Source organism: Myotis nattereri (genome assembly GCF_964212035.1).
Source record: "Myotis nattereri genome assembly, chromosome: 8".
Classification (NCBI taxonomy): Eukaryota; Metazoa; Chordata; class Mammalia; order Chiroptera; family Vespertilionidae; genus Myotis; species Myotis nattereri.
The window spans coordinates 62,761,529-62,778,044 of record NC_138083.1 but is presented as its reverse complement, the minus strand read 5'-3'; the positions used below and the strand labels follow the sequence as shown (position 1 = coordinate 62,778,044).

Here is a 16,516-nt window from a genome sequence, read left to right as displayed (position 1 = left end):
GAGGATAATAAGTTTTTCATACTGATTTTTATACTTCCTATTCTCCCTTTCAGAGAGCAAGAGACAGAGACAGAGAGACAGAGGAAGCAGTCTAAGGTGGAGGGCCTTTTGCAGACAACTACCGCCATACACTGCTTAACCACAGGGATATGTTCTAAGAAATTGTGCGAACATCACAGAGAGCATTTACACAAGTCTAGATGGTACAGCCTACGACACACCTAGGATATATGGCATATTCCATTGCTCCTAGGCATAAGCCTGTACAGCATGTTACTGTACAAAACAGCATGAGATTAGATCACACACAAGAGAAAATGATACAAAATTGGAAGTAACTATAAATGAGCATGATGTTTCTTTGTTGGATGATAGAAATGTTCTAAAATTAGATGTCATAACGACTGCATAACTCTATAAATATGCTAACACTGATTGACCTATATACTTCAAACAGGTGCATTTTATGGTTTAGAAATTATCTTAATAAAAATATTAACATTTAAATGTTTACATTTTTTTTACTTACTAGCATCAAACTAGTTTTTCTTGTTGACTTAACCAGAGGTTGGAAGGAAAATTGCAAAGGGAATCATTTCTTTCTGCATGATTCAATAACAGGCAGATCTAAAATAACTTTGAGTATAAGAAAAGATACATATTCCAAACTACAACTGCGGGGTCTTAGAAGCCACATTCAGACTTCACTGAGGCCAAACTAGAAGAGAAAGGGTATTATATTAGCCAGAGAACTAGGACTCGTGTGACAGTGGCCCATGATGTCTCCACTGGATGTATAGCTGGGAGGTGGTCTTGCATTGTCTCCCATTGGGCATGGAAGGGCTGTGAGTGAATCTGTGGCTGGAGGTGAGATGGGTGAATCATGCATTATGGAAACTGTACATGTGGGAATTGGCTAGCACAAAGCAGAATGCTTGCTGAGGAGTGCCCTATACAGTGCTATTTCACCCTCAGAAATAGTGTCTTTAGGTGCCAGTAGCCAAGCCAACATGTCACAGACATGTTTTGTCTGCCCAGACTGTACTTTACTAGAAACTTCCCATCTTCCAAACTAGTCACCCTCCCATTCTTAAAGTTATGCGGGAAAAATAATTTTGTATTACTCAAGTCCCCTCCCTTGACCACAAATGCCTTGTCATGATGGGGGAAATCCTTCCATAGAAATGACTAGAAACAAAGAGTGCCAGAAACTAAAGTTGGAATATATGGCATACCAGAGCTAAAGGCAGCTCTGTTTTTTTTACCATGTAGTACCAGTGCCTTCCAATAAATTCCTTTTTTTTTTTCTTTCCTGAAATTAATTTCAATTGGGTTTTGGTTCCATGTAACCAAACAATCCCATTCAAGTTTAAATCATTTTCTGCGTAGATTCTAGTCTGTCAGCTCTCCCACAATATACAAGGCTTAATTCACTTAAACGTCACATCTTTACTGCAGTTCAATGGTGTCAGATGATAGCGCCTTCTCTCAGAAAAGGCCATCTCTACCCACCCATGCTACCCCCTTCTAATGACAAAAGTTAAACTGGGAATACAAGTAAACTATTTTAGGATTACAGTAAAGAAGCTAGGGATCTGAACTAAGTCTGGGGAGTTTAAAGGTTGGTCCAGCCCCCAGAAAAACAAATGATTAATTGGTGTTGATGGCTGCTATTATAAACCAACCCAATGTAATGTGATATAAAGCTTTTGAAAACCCAAAGAAACAGAGCAATTTGTTGAAAGCCATGTTAAGAGCTTTTGCAAGATCTTTTTTCACTGTTATTTAACTTTGGTTTAATCATATTTGGATTAGCAAAACCTGGAGCATGATGCCACTGGCTGTATAAAAATCAAATACTGGGATTGCTGAGAATTAAATTAACCAGAGGAATGGAGACAACCAAAATTCTCTATTTTTCTTTCATAAAATTTTTATTGAATAAAAATAAGTAGCTTATCAGGCTAGATAGAGTTATCATCAAATCTCTAGCCCATGTGGACTGTGTGTCTACAAACATCTCTCCAGGTATAAGAATTCAACAACCCAGTGCTTCTGGAACAAGCCAAAATGTTCATACAGGATGGGTCACATTCAGATCTTAGGACAAAACAGTGATTTTACAGACTTTACTACATCTTTAAATTAAGTATAGAAATAAAACAAACAGGGATGTGTGGAAAATGTTAAGAATCTCTCACTATGGCTGATGTGGCTCAGTTGGTTAGAACATCATCCCATACACCAAAAGGTCATGGGTTCAATTTCTAACTTCTAATCAGGTTTCAGGTTCGGTCCCCAGTTGGGGTGCTTATGAGAGGCAACCAATCAATGTTTCTCTTTTACATTGATGTTTCTCTCTCCCTCTCTCCCTCTCCCCTCCTCTCTAAAATCAATAAAATCATATCCTCAAGTGAGAATTAAAAAAAAAAATCTAACTCTCCTTACCATATGAAAGTTACTAAAATGGTGATTGTAGTAACAATGACAATAATAATGAAAGGTAAAAACAATAAAACCATGTAGCCCAAAGACATTTAGTGTCAGGGATGTAACTGTGCTGTGTGTAGGAGGTTTTATTTTAATATTCATTATTGTCTGGTCCATCAAATTTGCATTTCCCTACTATTTTCCCTTAATTCTACTCTTAATATCACCTTGACCATCACAAGTAAATGACTGTTGATTAAATTATTACAATGAGGATAATACAGGCATGACAGCTTTTTACACATAGACATTTGGGGATGGAAGAACTTAACTACACACAAAAAAGTTTAAATGCATCTTACCTAATATCTGAGAGATCACATTTGTTTCCAGCGATAGCCATGACAATGTTCTCTGGACCATGTTCTTTCAGTTCTTTCACCCATTTCTTCAAGGTATGGAATGAGTCCTAAATTCAAAGGATAAATCAAGCATTGGAAAGACCCATCAACATACTAGAGTTATGTGTTCCTAACATAACGCTATGCACATAATCCTGTATAATTCTATATACAGTATTTCAACCAAGTAGAAATACAAACTCAACACAATTAATCGAGAAAAATATTTTTAGGAGGCTTACCTAGATCAACAAACTACTCCTATCTTGATACACATTCTAATATTAGCTAAATTATACTTAAATAGACTAATAAAAGGTTTCCTTTTCTAAAACTGGATAAAGTTAAGCTATATAATCTTAACCAATGTCACCCCAGTAAATTTAATAAAAATATTTCTGCAAAAAATACAAATAAAAAATAAAACTGAAAGCAAACAAGAAAAAAAACCCTTCATAAACATGGACAATAGTATGGTGGTTACCAGAGGGAAGAGGGGTGAGGAGTAGTAAAGGGGGTCAAAATATGGTGACGGAAGATTTGACTTTGAGTGGTAAATACAGTGCAATTACACATGATGTATCATAGAGCTGTACACTTGAAACCTATATAATTTTATTAACTAATATCACCCCAATAAGTTTAATTTAAAAAGTAATAATACCTCCATTAAAAGTGAAATAAGCCAGTCAGAGAAAGATAAATACCACATGATCTCACTCATTTGTGGAATATAATGAACAACATAAACTGATGAACAAGGACAGATCCAGAGACAGAGAGGCATCGAACGGACTGTCGGGCCTCGGAGGGAAGGTGGGGGGAGCGGGGGGGGGGGGGAACCAACCAAAGGACTTATATGCAAACATATAGGCCTAACCAATGGACATGGACAATAGGGGGGTGAGGGCATGAGTGGGGGGATAGGGGGTAACATGGGGATAAGGATACATATGTAATAACTTAATCAATAAATTTTTTTTAAAAAAGTATAGCCTTGACTTACCATGAAAAAAGACTAAATCATAGGACTAAGACAATGTTCATGTTTACCTCAGGAAATAAAAAGGAATCTCTCTCTCTCCCTCTCTCTCTCTCTCTCACACACACACACACACGCACACACACACACACACACACACACACTTTAGAGCAGCAGTTCTCAACCTGTGGGTCGTGACCCCTTTGGGGATCGAACGACCCTTTCACAGGGGTCACCTAAGACCATCGGAAAACACATATATAATTACATATTGTTTTTGTGATTAATCACTATGCTTTAATTATGTTCAATTTGTAACAACGAAATTGGGGGTCACCACAACATGAGGAACTGTATTAAAGGGTCGCGGCATTAGGAAGGTTGAGAACCACTGCTTTAGAGTCTGTTTTCCTTTCTGTCCTTTACTCACAACTGTCCTCCAGGAAACAAGCCAAGGCAGATATCACGTTTAGGTAAAAGTGGTCAGGAACTCCTGGATGGTAACTGTGATGACTCATTAAACTAGCAGTCCTGTGCACTGAGTCAGCGCTCCAGGAGTGGGAAAAAAATGTCAGCAAACCACTGCAGTCAGTTGTTGATATCCTGGATCCTCAATGTGATCACTAAAAATATACTTATATGTACACAAACACACTATCCATACATAAACACTCTCCTTGGCATTTTATGTAGTGTGATTGAAGCATTAATAGAAAATAAGTCTTTTATAATTATAAAGCATGCAGAACTTAAAAATAAATTTCCTTTTCCTAAAAAGCTGACATTCTAGACAATAGTACTAGCAGGCATGACCCTGCCTCTATAGGCAAACAGTCAAATTTTAAAAATGAATGTTCGCCCTAGCCGGTTTGGCTCAGTGGATAGAGCGTCGGCCTGCGGACTGAAGGGTCCGGGTTTGATTCCAGCCAAGGGCACATGCCCGGGTTGCGGGCTCGATCCCCAGTAGAGGGTATGCAGGAAGCAGCCAATCGATAATTCTCTCTTATCATTGATGTTTCTATCTCTCTCCCTCTCCCTTCCTCTCTGAAGTAAATAAATAAATAAATATGAATGTTCACTGTTGTTTATTTAAGTTAGCAGATAAACCTGGAATCTTCCTTACATACAGGTGATATAAACTCAATATCTAGTGTTCATTATCCCTGACAATCACATTATGAAATCTCATTCCAGGCTACTGTCAAGATTTAAGCAGTGAAATCTCTTCTTTGGTCATTCTAAGAGATAGAATCACCATAAGTGACATCTAAATTCTAAAGGTGACATGCTTACCTGTTTGGTAATATCATACACTATGACAGCTGCAGCGGATCCACGATAGTACATGGGAGCCAAGGAATGGAACTGTTTAGGAACAATAAATAGTTTTAGGCCAAAGTGAATGCATTTTATGCAACCCCAAATTAAATGTAAAACTTTACCCTACAGCACCCCTAGAAGATCCCTGAATCCCCCCTAGAATTTTCCCAGGGTTCATATCAAATATAAATATTTCTCCTTGACTACACATATACGCTTAAGGTTCACAGACCATGAAATTCACTCTTGGGCAAAGGCCAAAAATAAATTTTCTTTTAAATATTAATATCCTATGAATTGTCTTTTCTCTGCTGCTCATCACTTATTTGATATGGCTGACCCAGGGCAATCTTATTAGAATTACACAGCAGTAAGTAAAAGATGTTTCCCAAAAAGAGGAAGAGAGGAGACTGCACAGGTCACAAGACCCTCACTGAGCCATTAATGAGGAATACTGCAGCAAGGGCACCTTGGCAACCGCCCTCGGGTCTTGGATGGCTGCATCCCTCCACCACATGACAAATGGTGAGAGCGATGAGCTCCATTCCAGAATGGGAACAAAGCAAGTCTCATCGGTCACTGGAATCGTTTATCCCTAAGCAGGATACATATAGATTTTATGTATAGTTGAAGAATGTATCTTTGAATATATTTTGGAGGGGTTTTGGAAGTCAATAAGAAAAAGATAATTCAGCTCAACAACAAAAAAAAATGGACAAAGGCGATAGGTAGATAGGTCACAGAAGAAGAGATATAAATTGCCAATGAATATTTTAAACCATGTCCAATTATACTAAAATAAAATAAAAGCAATAATGAGGCATTTATTAATTTATTAAATATTCAAAAGATTTATCATATCCAGTCAGTACGGAATTGGTAAGGGAGGCACTAAACTACATGGGAATCTATTTTAAGACTTTCTTATAAGAAGATGCTCAATATCATTGAACATCAGGGAAATGCAATTCAAAACCACAATGAGATATCACCTCATATCTATGAGGATGGCTATTAAACAAAAACCCTGAAAGCTAACAAGTGTTAGTGAGGATGTGGAGAAAAGGGAACCCTTATAAATTGTTAGTGGGAATGTAAGTACAGCCATTATGGAAAACATTATGAAGGTTCCTCAAAAAATTACAAGTAGAATTACCATAGGATCCCTTTGGGGTATATACACAATCAAGAGAAATGAAATCAGTGCCTCAAAGAGATATCTGCACTCCCATCTTCACTGCAGTATTAATCACAATGGATAAGACATGGAAACAACCTAAGTGTTCATCAACGAATGAATGGATAAGAAAATGTGAGATATATGTATATATATGTATGTACATATACATATGTATATGTATGTGTGTATACATATATTTATATGTATATATAATGGAATATTATCCAGCCTTATAAAAGAAAGAGATCCTGCCATTTTCAACAATATGGATGAGCCTGGAGTACATCATGCTACATGAAATAAGCTAGACACCGAAAGAAAAAAACTGCATGATCTCACTTATATATGAAATCTAAAAAAGTTAAATATATAGAAGTGGAGAGTAGAACAGTGGCTACAAGGAGTTTAGGGTGGCTGGGAGGATGGAAGATGTTGGTCAAAGGGACAAAGTTGTCATTATGTTAGATGAATAAGTTCTAGAGATGTAATGTACAGCACCATGACTATCCTATATAATAAAAGGCTAATATGTAAATCGACCAAACGGCGGAATGACCAGTCGCTATGATACACACTGACCACCAGGGGGCAGATGCTCAATGCAGGAGCTGCCTCCTGGTGGTCAGTGGGCTCCCACAGGGGGAACACCGCTCAGCCAGAAGCCAGGCTCATGGCTGGCGAGTGCAGCAGTGGTAGCGGTAGCCTCACCTGCCTCTGCGGCAGTGCTAAGTATGTCTGACTGCCAACTTAGGCCCATTCTCCATGGGGAGTAGGCCTAAGCCGTCAGTCGGACATCCCCCAAGGGCTCCCAGACTGCGAGAGGGTGTAGGCCAGGCTGAGCCCCCTGCCCCCACACCGAGTGCATGAATTTCATGCACCGAGCCTCTAGTGGTTAATAATAGTATGTTAAATCTGGAAATTTGCCAAAAAGCTAGATTTCAGATGCTTTCACAAGTAAAAAAAGGTAAGAAGATATGTTAATTACACTGACAATAGTAATCATTTTACTATGTATACATACATCAAATCATCATGTTGTATACCTAAAATATAAATGAATTGTATTTTTTAAAAAGAAACACCTTCTTTCAAAGCCACTGTTGGTAATATATATCAAAAGTTTAAATGTGCATACTGGTTAAACCAGTATTTCCACTTGTAGGAACATATACTAGAGTTATCTTCATACACACAAAGATACAATCTCGGTTACACATGGGAGCAAATATTATGAAACCAACCTAGATTAATCATAGAGAATGCACCAATGGTATATGTATGTAAGGGAATATTCCACAACAATTAAAATGATGAGGAGGATTTTTATTTCTGGGAAAAGGTATCTCTGACATACTGTTAAATGAAAAAACAGACTCAAAGCAGCATATGCCGCATAATATAATTTAAGTAAAATGTGTGTAGGTGTCTGTGTGTACAGGTATGAAATGCTTCTCAAAATGTTAACAGTGGGATTTCTTAGTGATTTGTACATTTCCTTACAAGAGTCTGAATAGTATACATTTTTACAATGATTTTTAAATAAAATGGTTTTTAACTTCTTAAAAAAGTAGCCATTTTTATTGGGGAGTAGGAGAGGGCACAGGGAGGGAAGGAAGCAAGAACGGATCCTGAAGCTTTTCCAGCAAACAACAGAAGTATCACTCATTCATTTTTATTTTTCACCCAATACTTATCCTGGAATAAGTACTTGCCAACATCAGCCCGCAGGTTTCCCTTTCATTGTTCCCCTTTTACTGCTAGTGCGGCTCTCACAGAGTGGACAGAAGCAGGCAACTCTTGCCCAACTCCATGCCCTCATGCACGGCACCACCTTAAAAAGAAGCTGGTGCCTCTGTGGTTGTGGGCTGGATGGAGCTCAGGATGAACTCAGGAGTTCCCAGCTGAAGGGCCTGGGCCTCTTGCCAGGACTCACCAGAGGACAGCACGCCATTTCCACGTGTGCCTTTCCATAGTCAATGACTGCCCAACACTGTGTTTGTTATAATATTAGGCATCAATAAAACTATTTTAATCCATCCTTTGGCAATTCACTCCACATGTAGAAAACAAAATAAAAATTTCTGCCCAAACGAAGAAAAATACCACAATGTATTTTTGAAACAGTCCTGGTTTGCTACGGGTAGGGAATGCATATAAAAGTGTCCTTGTAGCGCGATCATATAAAATGTTCATTTTTTTCAAAGTAGCCTCCATATAAGACTGGTCCATTTAAACACACCAAATAGGAGAATCAGTACAAAATGTGTATCTCAAAAATCAAGGTACATGTGGGCGCAAACACAGAGAGGGACAAACCGTGGCTATCTTCTAAGACAGAGTTCATTTTCAGCTGTAAGACCATGAACTGAATCTAAAATGGTCACTGGTGTGCTGGTCTCATGAATTATTGAATAGGTCTTTGTATATAATGCATTACTTGTTCTTTCCTTCCTCCAAATGGAATCATTTTGAAATAAATCTGTTGGTGAAGCCACTTACACGACTTTATTGCCGGGGACTTGGGAGTTTTAATGACTTCAAGTTTGCATCTCAGTTCTAAAACCCAATAATGCATTGACCAAAGGATAATACTTGTGGAGGACAATAAGATAAATCACTTCCAGCCTACAACATACATACTTTTCCTCATACGAATATAAAACAAAAGCACCACAATCAGCCTCAATACTCATGACATGATTCAATTTCCACGGGGTCAGAAGACTGACAAAGCACTCCCATAGGAGATTTCTTCTAGAAACAAAGTTCACAATCAGGGGAAGTTGATAAAAAATTTTTAAATCTCACCTTGAAAGGTTATTTGAAAATTAGCAAAACAGATGCCAATTCAAAATTCTTTCTTCTCTAACTATCAAACAGAGTATCTGTAATACCAAATTAAAATGTTCAGATAACTCTTAGAACTCTTAGAACAAACACAGGAAATTGTGAAAAGCCAATTTGTCCCCTCAAAAGAAATGGCTGCTTGTGTTCTTAGTATGTGTGAGTGCTTGTTTTTTTTTTTTTTAAAAAAAATATGTTTTTATTCATTTTAGAGAGAGAGAAAAGGGGGGAGGGAGAGAGAAACATGGATGTGAGAAACATCAATTGGTTGCCTCTCGCACACACCCTGACCTAGGATGGAACCTGCAATCTGGGTATGTGTCCTGACCAGGAACTGAACCAGTGACCTTTCGGTGCATGGGATGATGCTCAACCAATTGAGCCATACCAGCCAGGAGAAATGCTTGTTTTTTCATTGTTGATTGTCTACAGCAGGGGTGGAGAATGGCCTGAGAAATCATTTGGTCTGGCCCTGCCAAGGCATTACGGGTGAGTTAATTAAATATTCGATCAAATATAGCAGGCTAACTTTTTTTTAAAATATATTTTATTGATATTTTACAGAGAAGAAGGGAGAGAGATAGAGAGTTAGAAACATCGATGAGAGAGAAACATCGATCAGCTGCCTCCTGCACATCTCCTACTGGGGATGTGCCCACAACCCAGGTACATGCCCTTGACCGGAATCGAACCTGGGACCTTTCAGTCCGCAGGCTGACGCTCTATCCACTGAGCCAAACCGGTTTCGGCAAGGCTAATTTTTAAGTTGATTATTTTGTATGGCCCGAGAATGATGTTATAAATATCCAAATGGCCCTTGGCAGAAAAAAGGTTCTCCATCCCTGGTCCACAGGATAAGAGAGAAGGGAATGGCCTTCGAGCTCCTTAGGTCCTCAGCTTTGACAGATGGATGCTAATAACCCTGTCCCGGCTTTCATCAACTGGTAGAAGCAACTGGCCAGTGTATTTTGAGAACATTGAAAACGTTCATACACTTTGATTCAACAATTCCACTACTTAAGGGAATAATCAGAGATGATCACAAAGGAACCAGAATTCATTCTAGAATGATCAATAATGCTGAAAAATTGGAACCACCCTCAATGCCTAACCATCAGGAACTGAAAACATAAATTTGGCTTAGCAATATAATGGACTATTAGGCAGAGCAATTAAACTCAGGTTTCTGAAGAGCATGAAATGGCACAGGAGGAAAGATGGCCTAGTTTGGTATTTTCCGAAGGTCTTCTGCAGAACCCTGTATCCTTGAGGTGCTTTCTGGAAAAAAAAGCTTTCTTAGCCAAATAAGTTTGAGAAACACCACGTATAACAATGTTCCCTGGAGGCTTACAAGATATTATTAGTACCTTAGAGACTCTGAAAAATGTTTATAGTAAAAAAACCATTTATTTTGTTTGAACTCAGGATTTCTCATTTATTTTTGAAGTAGTACGTATTAACATCTAGGGAACCAGTGTGCTCAGAACCGGCCATAGGGCGTAGTATGAAGATCTAGACTCAAGGCGGGATCCGGAGACAGTGCCTGGCTTTACACTGTTCCATATTCTATAAAATGGAGGAAAAGGTAAGGATAGGGTCGGTGGTGACAGCGAAGGTTCTTCCAGCTCCGTGACAACACCCGCGGCCACGGTGAGGCAGGCTCTGGATAGAAAGAACCTCCCTCCCTTGCCGGACTCTTGATTTCACAGAGGCCTTACCTGCAACACAAACCTCCCTTCTGCCTGTCCCACACTATCGTGTGTGTGTGTGTGTGTGTGTGTGTGTGTGTGTGTGTGTGTACTCAGCACACAGTGGAAAGTATTATTCCAAGAAATGTCCTAATCCCTCAGACCACCCAGTCTGCTTCAGGCAAAATTCCTTAAATGCAGGTTTGTGGCATCATAAATTCCACAGCAGCAAAACTCGGCATGTCAAGAATGAGCAGTGGTGGAAAATACACGAAGTTTCCAAACAAGGACAGGCTCCAGCTGGGGTGGGCCTCCCCAGATGAGGATTATCCAGGCCCCAAGTCTCAGGCATCGGGTCCAGGAGCTTGCCGGGATTGGTTCTATACTATGATTTTCAGAGAACGCTCTGTCCCCGGGGAGTCGCTTCAAAGCATCCTGAGAGCCGGTGCTGGCCTAGCGCAGGTGCCAGTGCACAGTCAGAAATGCTCCCCCTCCCACAGAGCACTGGGGCCACGAACTGTCAAGGGCAGAAGCCAAAACACCCTGAGGGCCATTAGGACTCAAACAAGGAGGGAAGTGGTAGAGGGAAATTCCTGGCATTCCCAACATTCTCAGCTGGCAAAAGCTGAATGGAAAAACCATTACTGAAAGTTCTCTCTGTGCCATTCAGAAGAACATCCCTGACTTTCACACAGACCCTCTCTCTCCACAGAAAAGCAGAGGGTCTGTTTCATATGCTTACACAAATGTCCTAAAGCCCAAAAGTTTATAAAGTTGAACAGAAAAGGGGCTGGGAGATTACAGCATACTGAATTGTTAACAGTGGTTATTTCTGAATAATTCCACACAGGCAGACCACCATTTATTTTAATATTTCTAATTTTTTAAAAAATTTTAAAAGGATATGGTACTTTTGCAATGAGAAGGGGACTTTTTCCCCTTTCGTTTTACTTGTTTCTTTTTTTTTTTTTTAAATATACTTTACTGATTTTTTACAGAGAGGAAGGGAGAGAGATAGTTAGAAACATCGATCAGCTGCCTCCTGCACATCTCCCACTGGGAATGTGCCCGCAACCAAGGTACATGCCCTTGACTGGAATCGAACCTGGGACCCTTCAGTCCACAGGCTCTATCCACTGAGCCAAACCGGTTTCGGCTACTTGTTTCTTTTAATGTGCCAATTAACATCAAAGAGCTTCCTCAGCATTCAGGAATCAAAGGGATGAAGCTAAGTACCAGGAGGGGGTGGGGCTTAGAGGTGACCTGTCATGCATTTGACTTCTATGGACAAGGTGCTGTGCAAATTTTCTGTAGGAGAAAATGATCCATCACAAGTCCAAACATTTTTCCATTAAAAAGGTGTTGTAGGGAGGGTATGGATTAGTGTCTTTTAAAAGACAAGGTAATGAACTGGCATATTTTGATGCCTAGAATAATGCATAAAACAAAATCAAAGTTCTGAAATGCTACTGAAATTCATTTTTTCATGAATACCCAACTGCAGGGAACCTCAGAGCTAATCCCTGTGTTGAGGAGCAAATGGAATCTCCTAAAAGTCCAGAACTATGGCCCATCCCACCCCACAGCCACCATTTTATGCAGTTGGAGGAAATGCCATTCAGGTTGGTCATGTCTCTACCTCTCTCTTCTCTGCTCAGGTTGATTTAGTCTCTCATCCTTAGCCCTCCCGTTCCATGTAAATGTCCAACTTTGAGATAAGTCTCCCTGAAGAATGGGACAACAGGCAAACATCACCAGGGAACATGCCCAAACAGGACAGACCCAGGGTCTGAGAGCCGCCATGGCAGGGCCTGATGCAGCACTCCTCAGCCACTCCTCCCTCTTTTCCCCAGCCCAGGCCATCTTGCCTTGATTGCCATCCAGAAGCTTCCATCAGAACATTTAGATATTGCAGTGGCCTCCGCACTGGCTATACAATAGCCAGAGGAACCCTGATTTAACAGCTGACTTTATGACATTTATTTACATCAAGCATGTCAAACTCACGGCCCATGGGCCACATGTGGCCCACAATGAATATTTTTGTGGCCCAGCCAATATAACGGTATGTAAGAAACATTTTAATAAAAATTTCATAACTTAATTTTTACACTATCCTGTTATACATAATTATTAATAACAAACTATGTTTGCTAATGGCTGATTACTATAATCGTGTTGCATTCATTTCCTTACGCACAGGCACACCATTTCTCTCTACTAATACTAGCAGCGAATATTTTAGCAGTCAATTGCCACGTCATTAGTCTTGGACTGACTTTTTTGGTGTGCGCAACAGGAAATATTTTGCTTTTGGAGAACAAGAAAAATAGGTTTATTTACGTTACGCTTATTAATTTGTGCAGTTATTCAGTGTCTGGTAAGTTAATGTTCAAGAAAAACATAAATTTTTATTAAAATGTTCAATTATTTTATGTTAACAATTACTCACTTATTTCAGCCCTTTGTATTCATCATGTCTCTATCAGAATAAACCTACCTTTCTGTGAAAATTGAAGCTTTTGTTCTTTTGTGGCCCACATAAACTTAAACCTTGTTTATTTGGCCCATGTTAGCCTTTGAGTTTGACATGCTTGATTTACATAGACCATTAAATCTATTTTCAACATTTTATTATGGAAATTTTCAAACAAATACACAAGAAGAGAGCATAACATGATGCATGTCCATTTTCTCATCCCCTAGGGCAGTGATGGCGAACCTATGACACTTGTGTCAGAGGTGACAGGCGAATTCATTTTTTTGGTTGATTTTTCTTTGTTAAATGGCATTTAAATATATAAAATAAATATCAAAAATATAAGTCTTTGTTTTACTATGATTGCAAATATCAAAAAATTTCTATATGTGACACGGCACCAGAGTTAAGTTAGGGTTTTTCAAAATGCTGACACGCCGAGCTCAAAAGGTTCACCATCACCGCCCTAGACACTCAAACACTAGGCCCCTCCCCTGTTTGCCTCCAGCCCCTGGCCTCCTCTCTGCTCCGACACAAGCAGCCACATGGAGCCTCAAGGCCTCCCCACATACCTTCCCCCAACCTGGACCCTGCTCCCCTCAACATCCACAAGGCTTACTCCTTCATTTCATCACACCTTTTCTCAACTGCCACCTCCTCTGAGAACCCATCCCTGACCCCCTATCTGGGCCACAGCAGGGACTCATATTTAATGACTGAACACGTGATGAATCAATAACCCTGTCAAGACAGGTAGACGATAGGGCTGTTCTCATTTTATAGATGAGGGAATGGGCTCAGAATGGTTAAGTAAATTGCCCACAGACACCCAGCTCTTCTATGGTAGAACTAGACCTTGAACACAGGAATTCTAACAACACACCCCATGCTTTGCCCACCCCTCAGTTGCTTCTCCGAAATAAAACATTGCTTAAGATGATGAAATGAAGATTTAGCTTATGCTGAATTTACTCATTTATTTGACAAGTATCTACTGAACACTAGATACATGACAGATACTGTTCTTAGCAATGGGGAGATATGAGTTGGTAGGCAGAATGATATCCTCTGAAGATGTCCATGTCCTAATCCTTTGCATCTGTGAATATATTATGGTCCATGGCAAAGGGGGATTAAGGTTGGAGTTCAGGTTACTAACCAACTGATCCTGAGATGGGGAGATTGTCCTAGTGGGCCCAATGTCAACCCAACCATCCTTACTAGTGGAAAAGGGAGGCAAGAGAGTCAGAGAGACTTGAAGATGCTGTGCTGCTGAAGATGGAGGAAGGGGCCACTAACCGAGGAAAACAGGCAGCCGCTCTGAAAGAGGCAAGGACACTGATTCTTCCCGGAGCCTCCAGAAAGGAACACAGCCCTGACTGCAGTTTATATTGGCCATAAGACACATTTTGGACTTCTGACCTTCAGAACTGTGAGAGAAGGAATATACTAAATGTATATTTAGTATCTGTGGTCATCTGTTACAGCAGCCACAGGAAACAAACAGAAAAGGGGAAGAAGACAAGATCACTGGCCTCAAAAAGTGAATGTTTTCTTGGAGTGAGGATGAAGTCAGGCTGCCTTCAAAGAGGCTGCTCTGGATAAAACTCTCCAAACAGCAATGTCTGTGCTCTGAGGACACGCCAGCTGTCCCTGTTTAGATGTGTCCTTGAGCACCTCAGGAGCATGTCCTTTTGGTAATTACATGAAGTCCAGGTGCCTAATTTCCTTGTCAAGAATGAGATTTATAGGCCTCATAGTGTCCTTTGCCTGCACTTTACCCAGATTTAGGAAATTAACTGTATAAAAGAAAAAATAGGGAGAGGAGGGGAGAACAGGAAACACAACCAGGTAGAGTACTTCTTAGATGCTTAATAAATGCAACCCTACCTCACCCCCCAATGCCTATCTCCAGCTCGGATGCTGTAATCTTTGCCAAGGGTACTCCGAGAGTCAGCAGAATGGAAATTGGCTTCAACCCAAAGGCCAGACAGTGTCTCACAATTAGAAGCTGCGTAGGGCATCCCAAACTAAAATGCACACCAGCAAAAACATCGTGGCGAACTTGTGAAGACTCTAACAGTCACCTTCCCTCCTAGAACCTAACTGTCCCTGAGGAAGATATAGGGGAGGCGTCGGTGGAGAAGGGGAAGGGGGCTGGGTCTACTATCAGGCAGAAGCTCATCCTTGCTTTCTAAGATCAACTCAGGGTTGAGATTTTCCTCCCCACTGTTCCTGTCTCACACTTCCCATTCCCTTTCCTTCACTCCCAGCTTTCCCATCTCACTGGCCACGTGCAGAAATGTTTTGAGTGTTTTCCAAAGGACTTACTAAATTTATTCTAACATGTGGACATGTCCTTCCTCCTTCTCTCCTGTCAGCGGCATCCTGACACCCAAAAGGGCAGTTCTGCACCTTAGTTCCTAATTTCCTAAATGACATCAACACGCCCAAACAGCACAGCTCTGGGGATATATGCCAGCGAAGTGGCTCCAGCTCTGCCCACACAGCTGCTAGCGACGCCCCTCCTCAAATAGCACTGCCATGCTTTCCTTCTGCAGCTGTTGTCGCCAATTTTAAACATCACTGTACCTCTTCAGCTATGGCTGACTCACCTTTTAACTGAAGGTGATTCCTGAGGCTTCTTCTAAAAGAAAACGACATGGCACAGGGGTATTGATAGCTATTGATCTCATTTTTAACAGCATACACCTAACGGCAAGCTTCTAATCTGTCTTCTGACCATGCGGGGGAGGGGAGAGGGGGGAGGGGCAATCTTTAGAATATTTCTCTCATCAGATCTCAATTTGCACTAATTAAAGGCACTGTTCTCTTGGAAGGAGGGGCAGCAAAATCGTATATTTACTCTCTCTCAACGAAGGGAGGTTCCTAGGAAAACCGTGCTCTGATGGGTTTGGGGGGAAGATGCCATAGGGTGAAGCATTCCCTGCCAACAGTCAGCTAAGGAGCCAGATTTTGAATGTGTGCTCTTTGCTGGTGGTGTGTGGAGCTGGGCCTGCTATTTCCTGTGGCTGCAGGGCAAGTGAGGAGAAGACAAAGACCAGCTAGTTCTGAGCTTGTAAGAGGCCTCATTCTTCAGGTTTGACTCCCGCAAGTCAAACTTTCTCTGACTCTAGCAGTGGCCTATGAACTGTGAACCACTTTCTTGACCATAGATTCTAGGGCTATGAA

At 40.6% G+C, this 16,516-nt stretch overlaps 1 protein-coding gene across 3 annotated transcripts in view; it reads right to left on the bottom strand.

The window, feature by feature from the left end:
* The window catches only part of RAB31 (RAB31, member RAS oncogene family), a 129,631-nt gene that overhangs the window by 43,814 nt on the left and 69,301 nt on the right, over window positions 1-16,516 (bottom strand). For all 3 annotated transcript variants that reach the window (XM_081096869.1, XM_081096870.1, XM_081096871.1), the window contains 2 exons: window positions 5,107-5,178; window positions 2,793-2,899 (listed from right to left, as the gene is read on the bottom strand). In XM_081096869.1, the coding sequence (XP_080952995.1) occupies window positions 2,793-2,899; window positions 5,107-5,178 (179 nt within the window). The remainder of the gene's footprint in view (window positions 1-2,792; window positions 2,900-5,106; window positions 5,179-16,516) is intronic.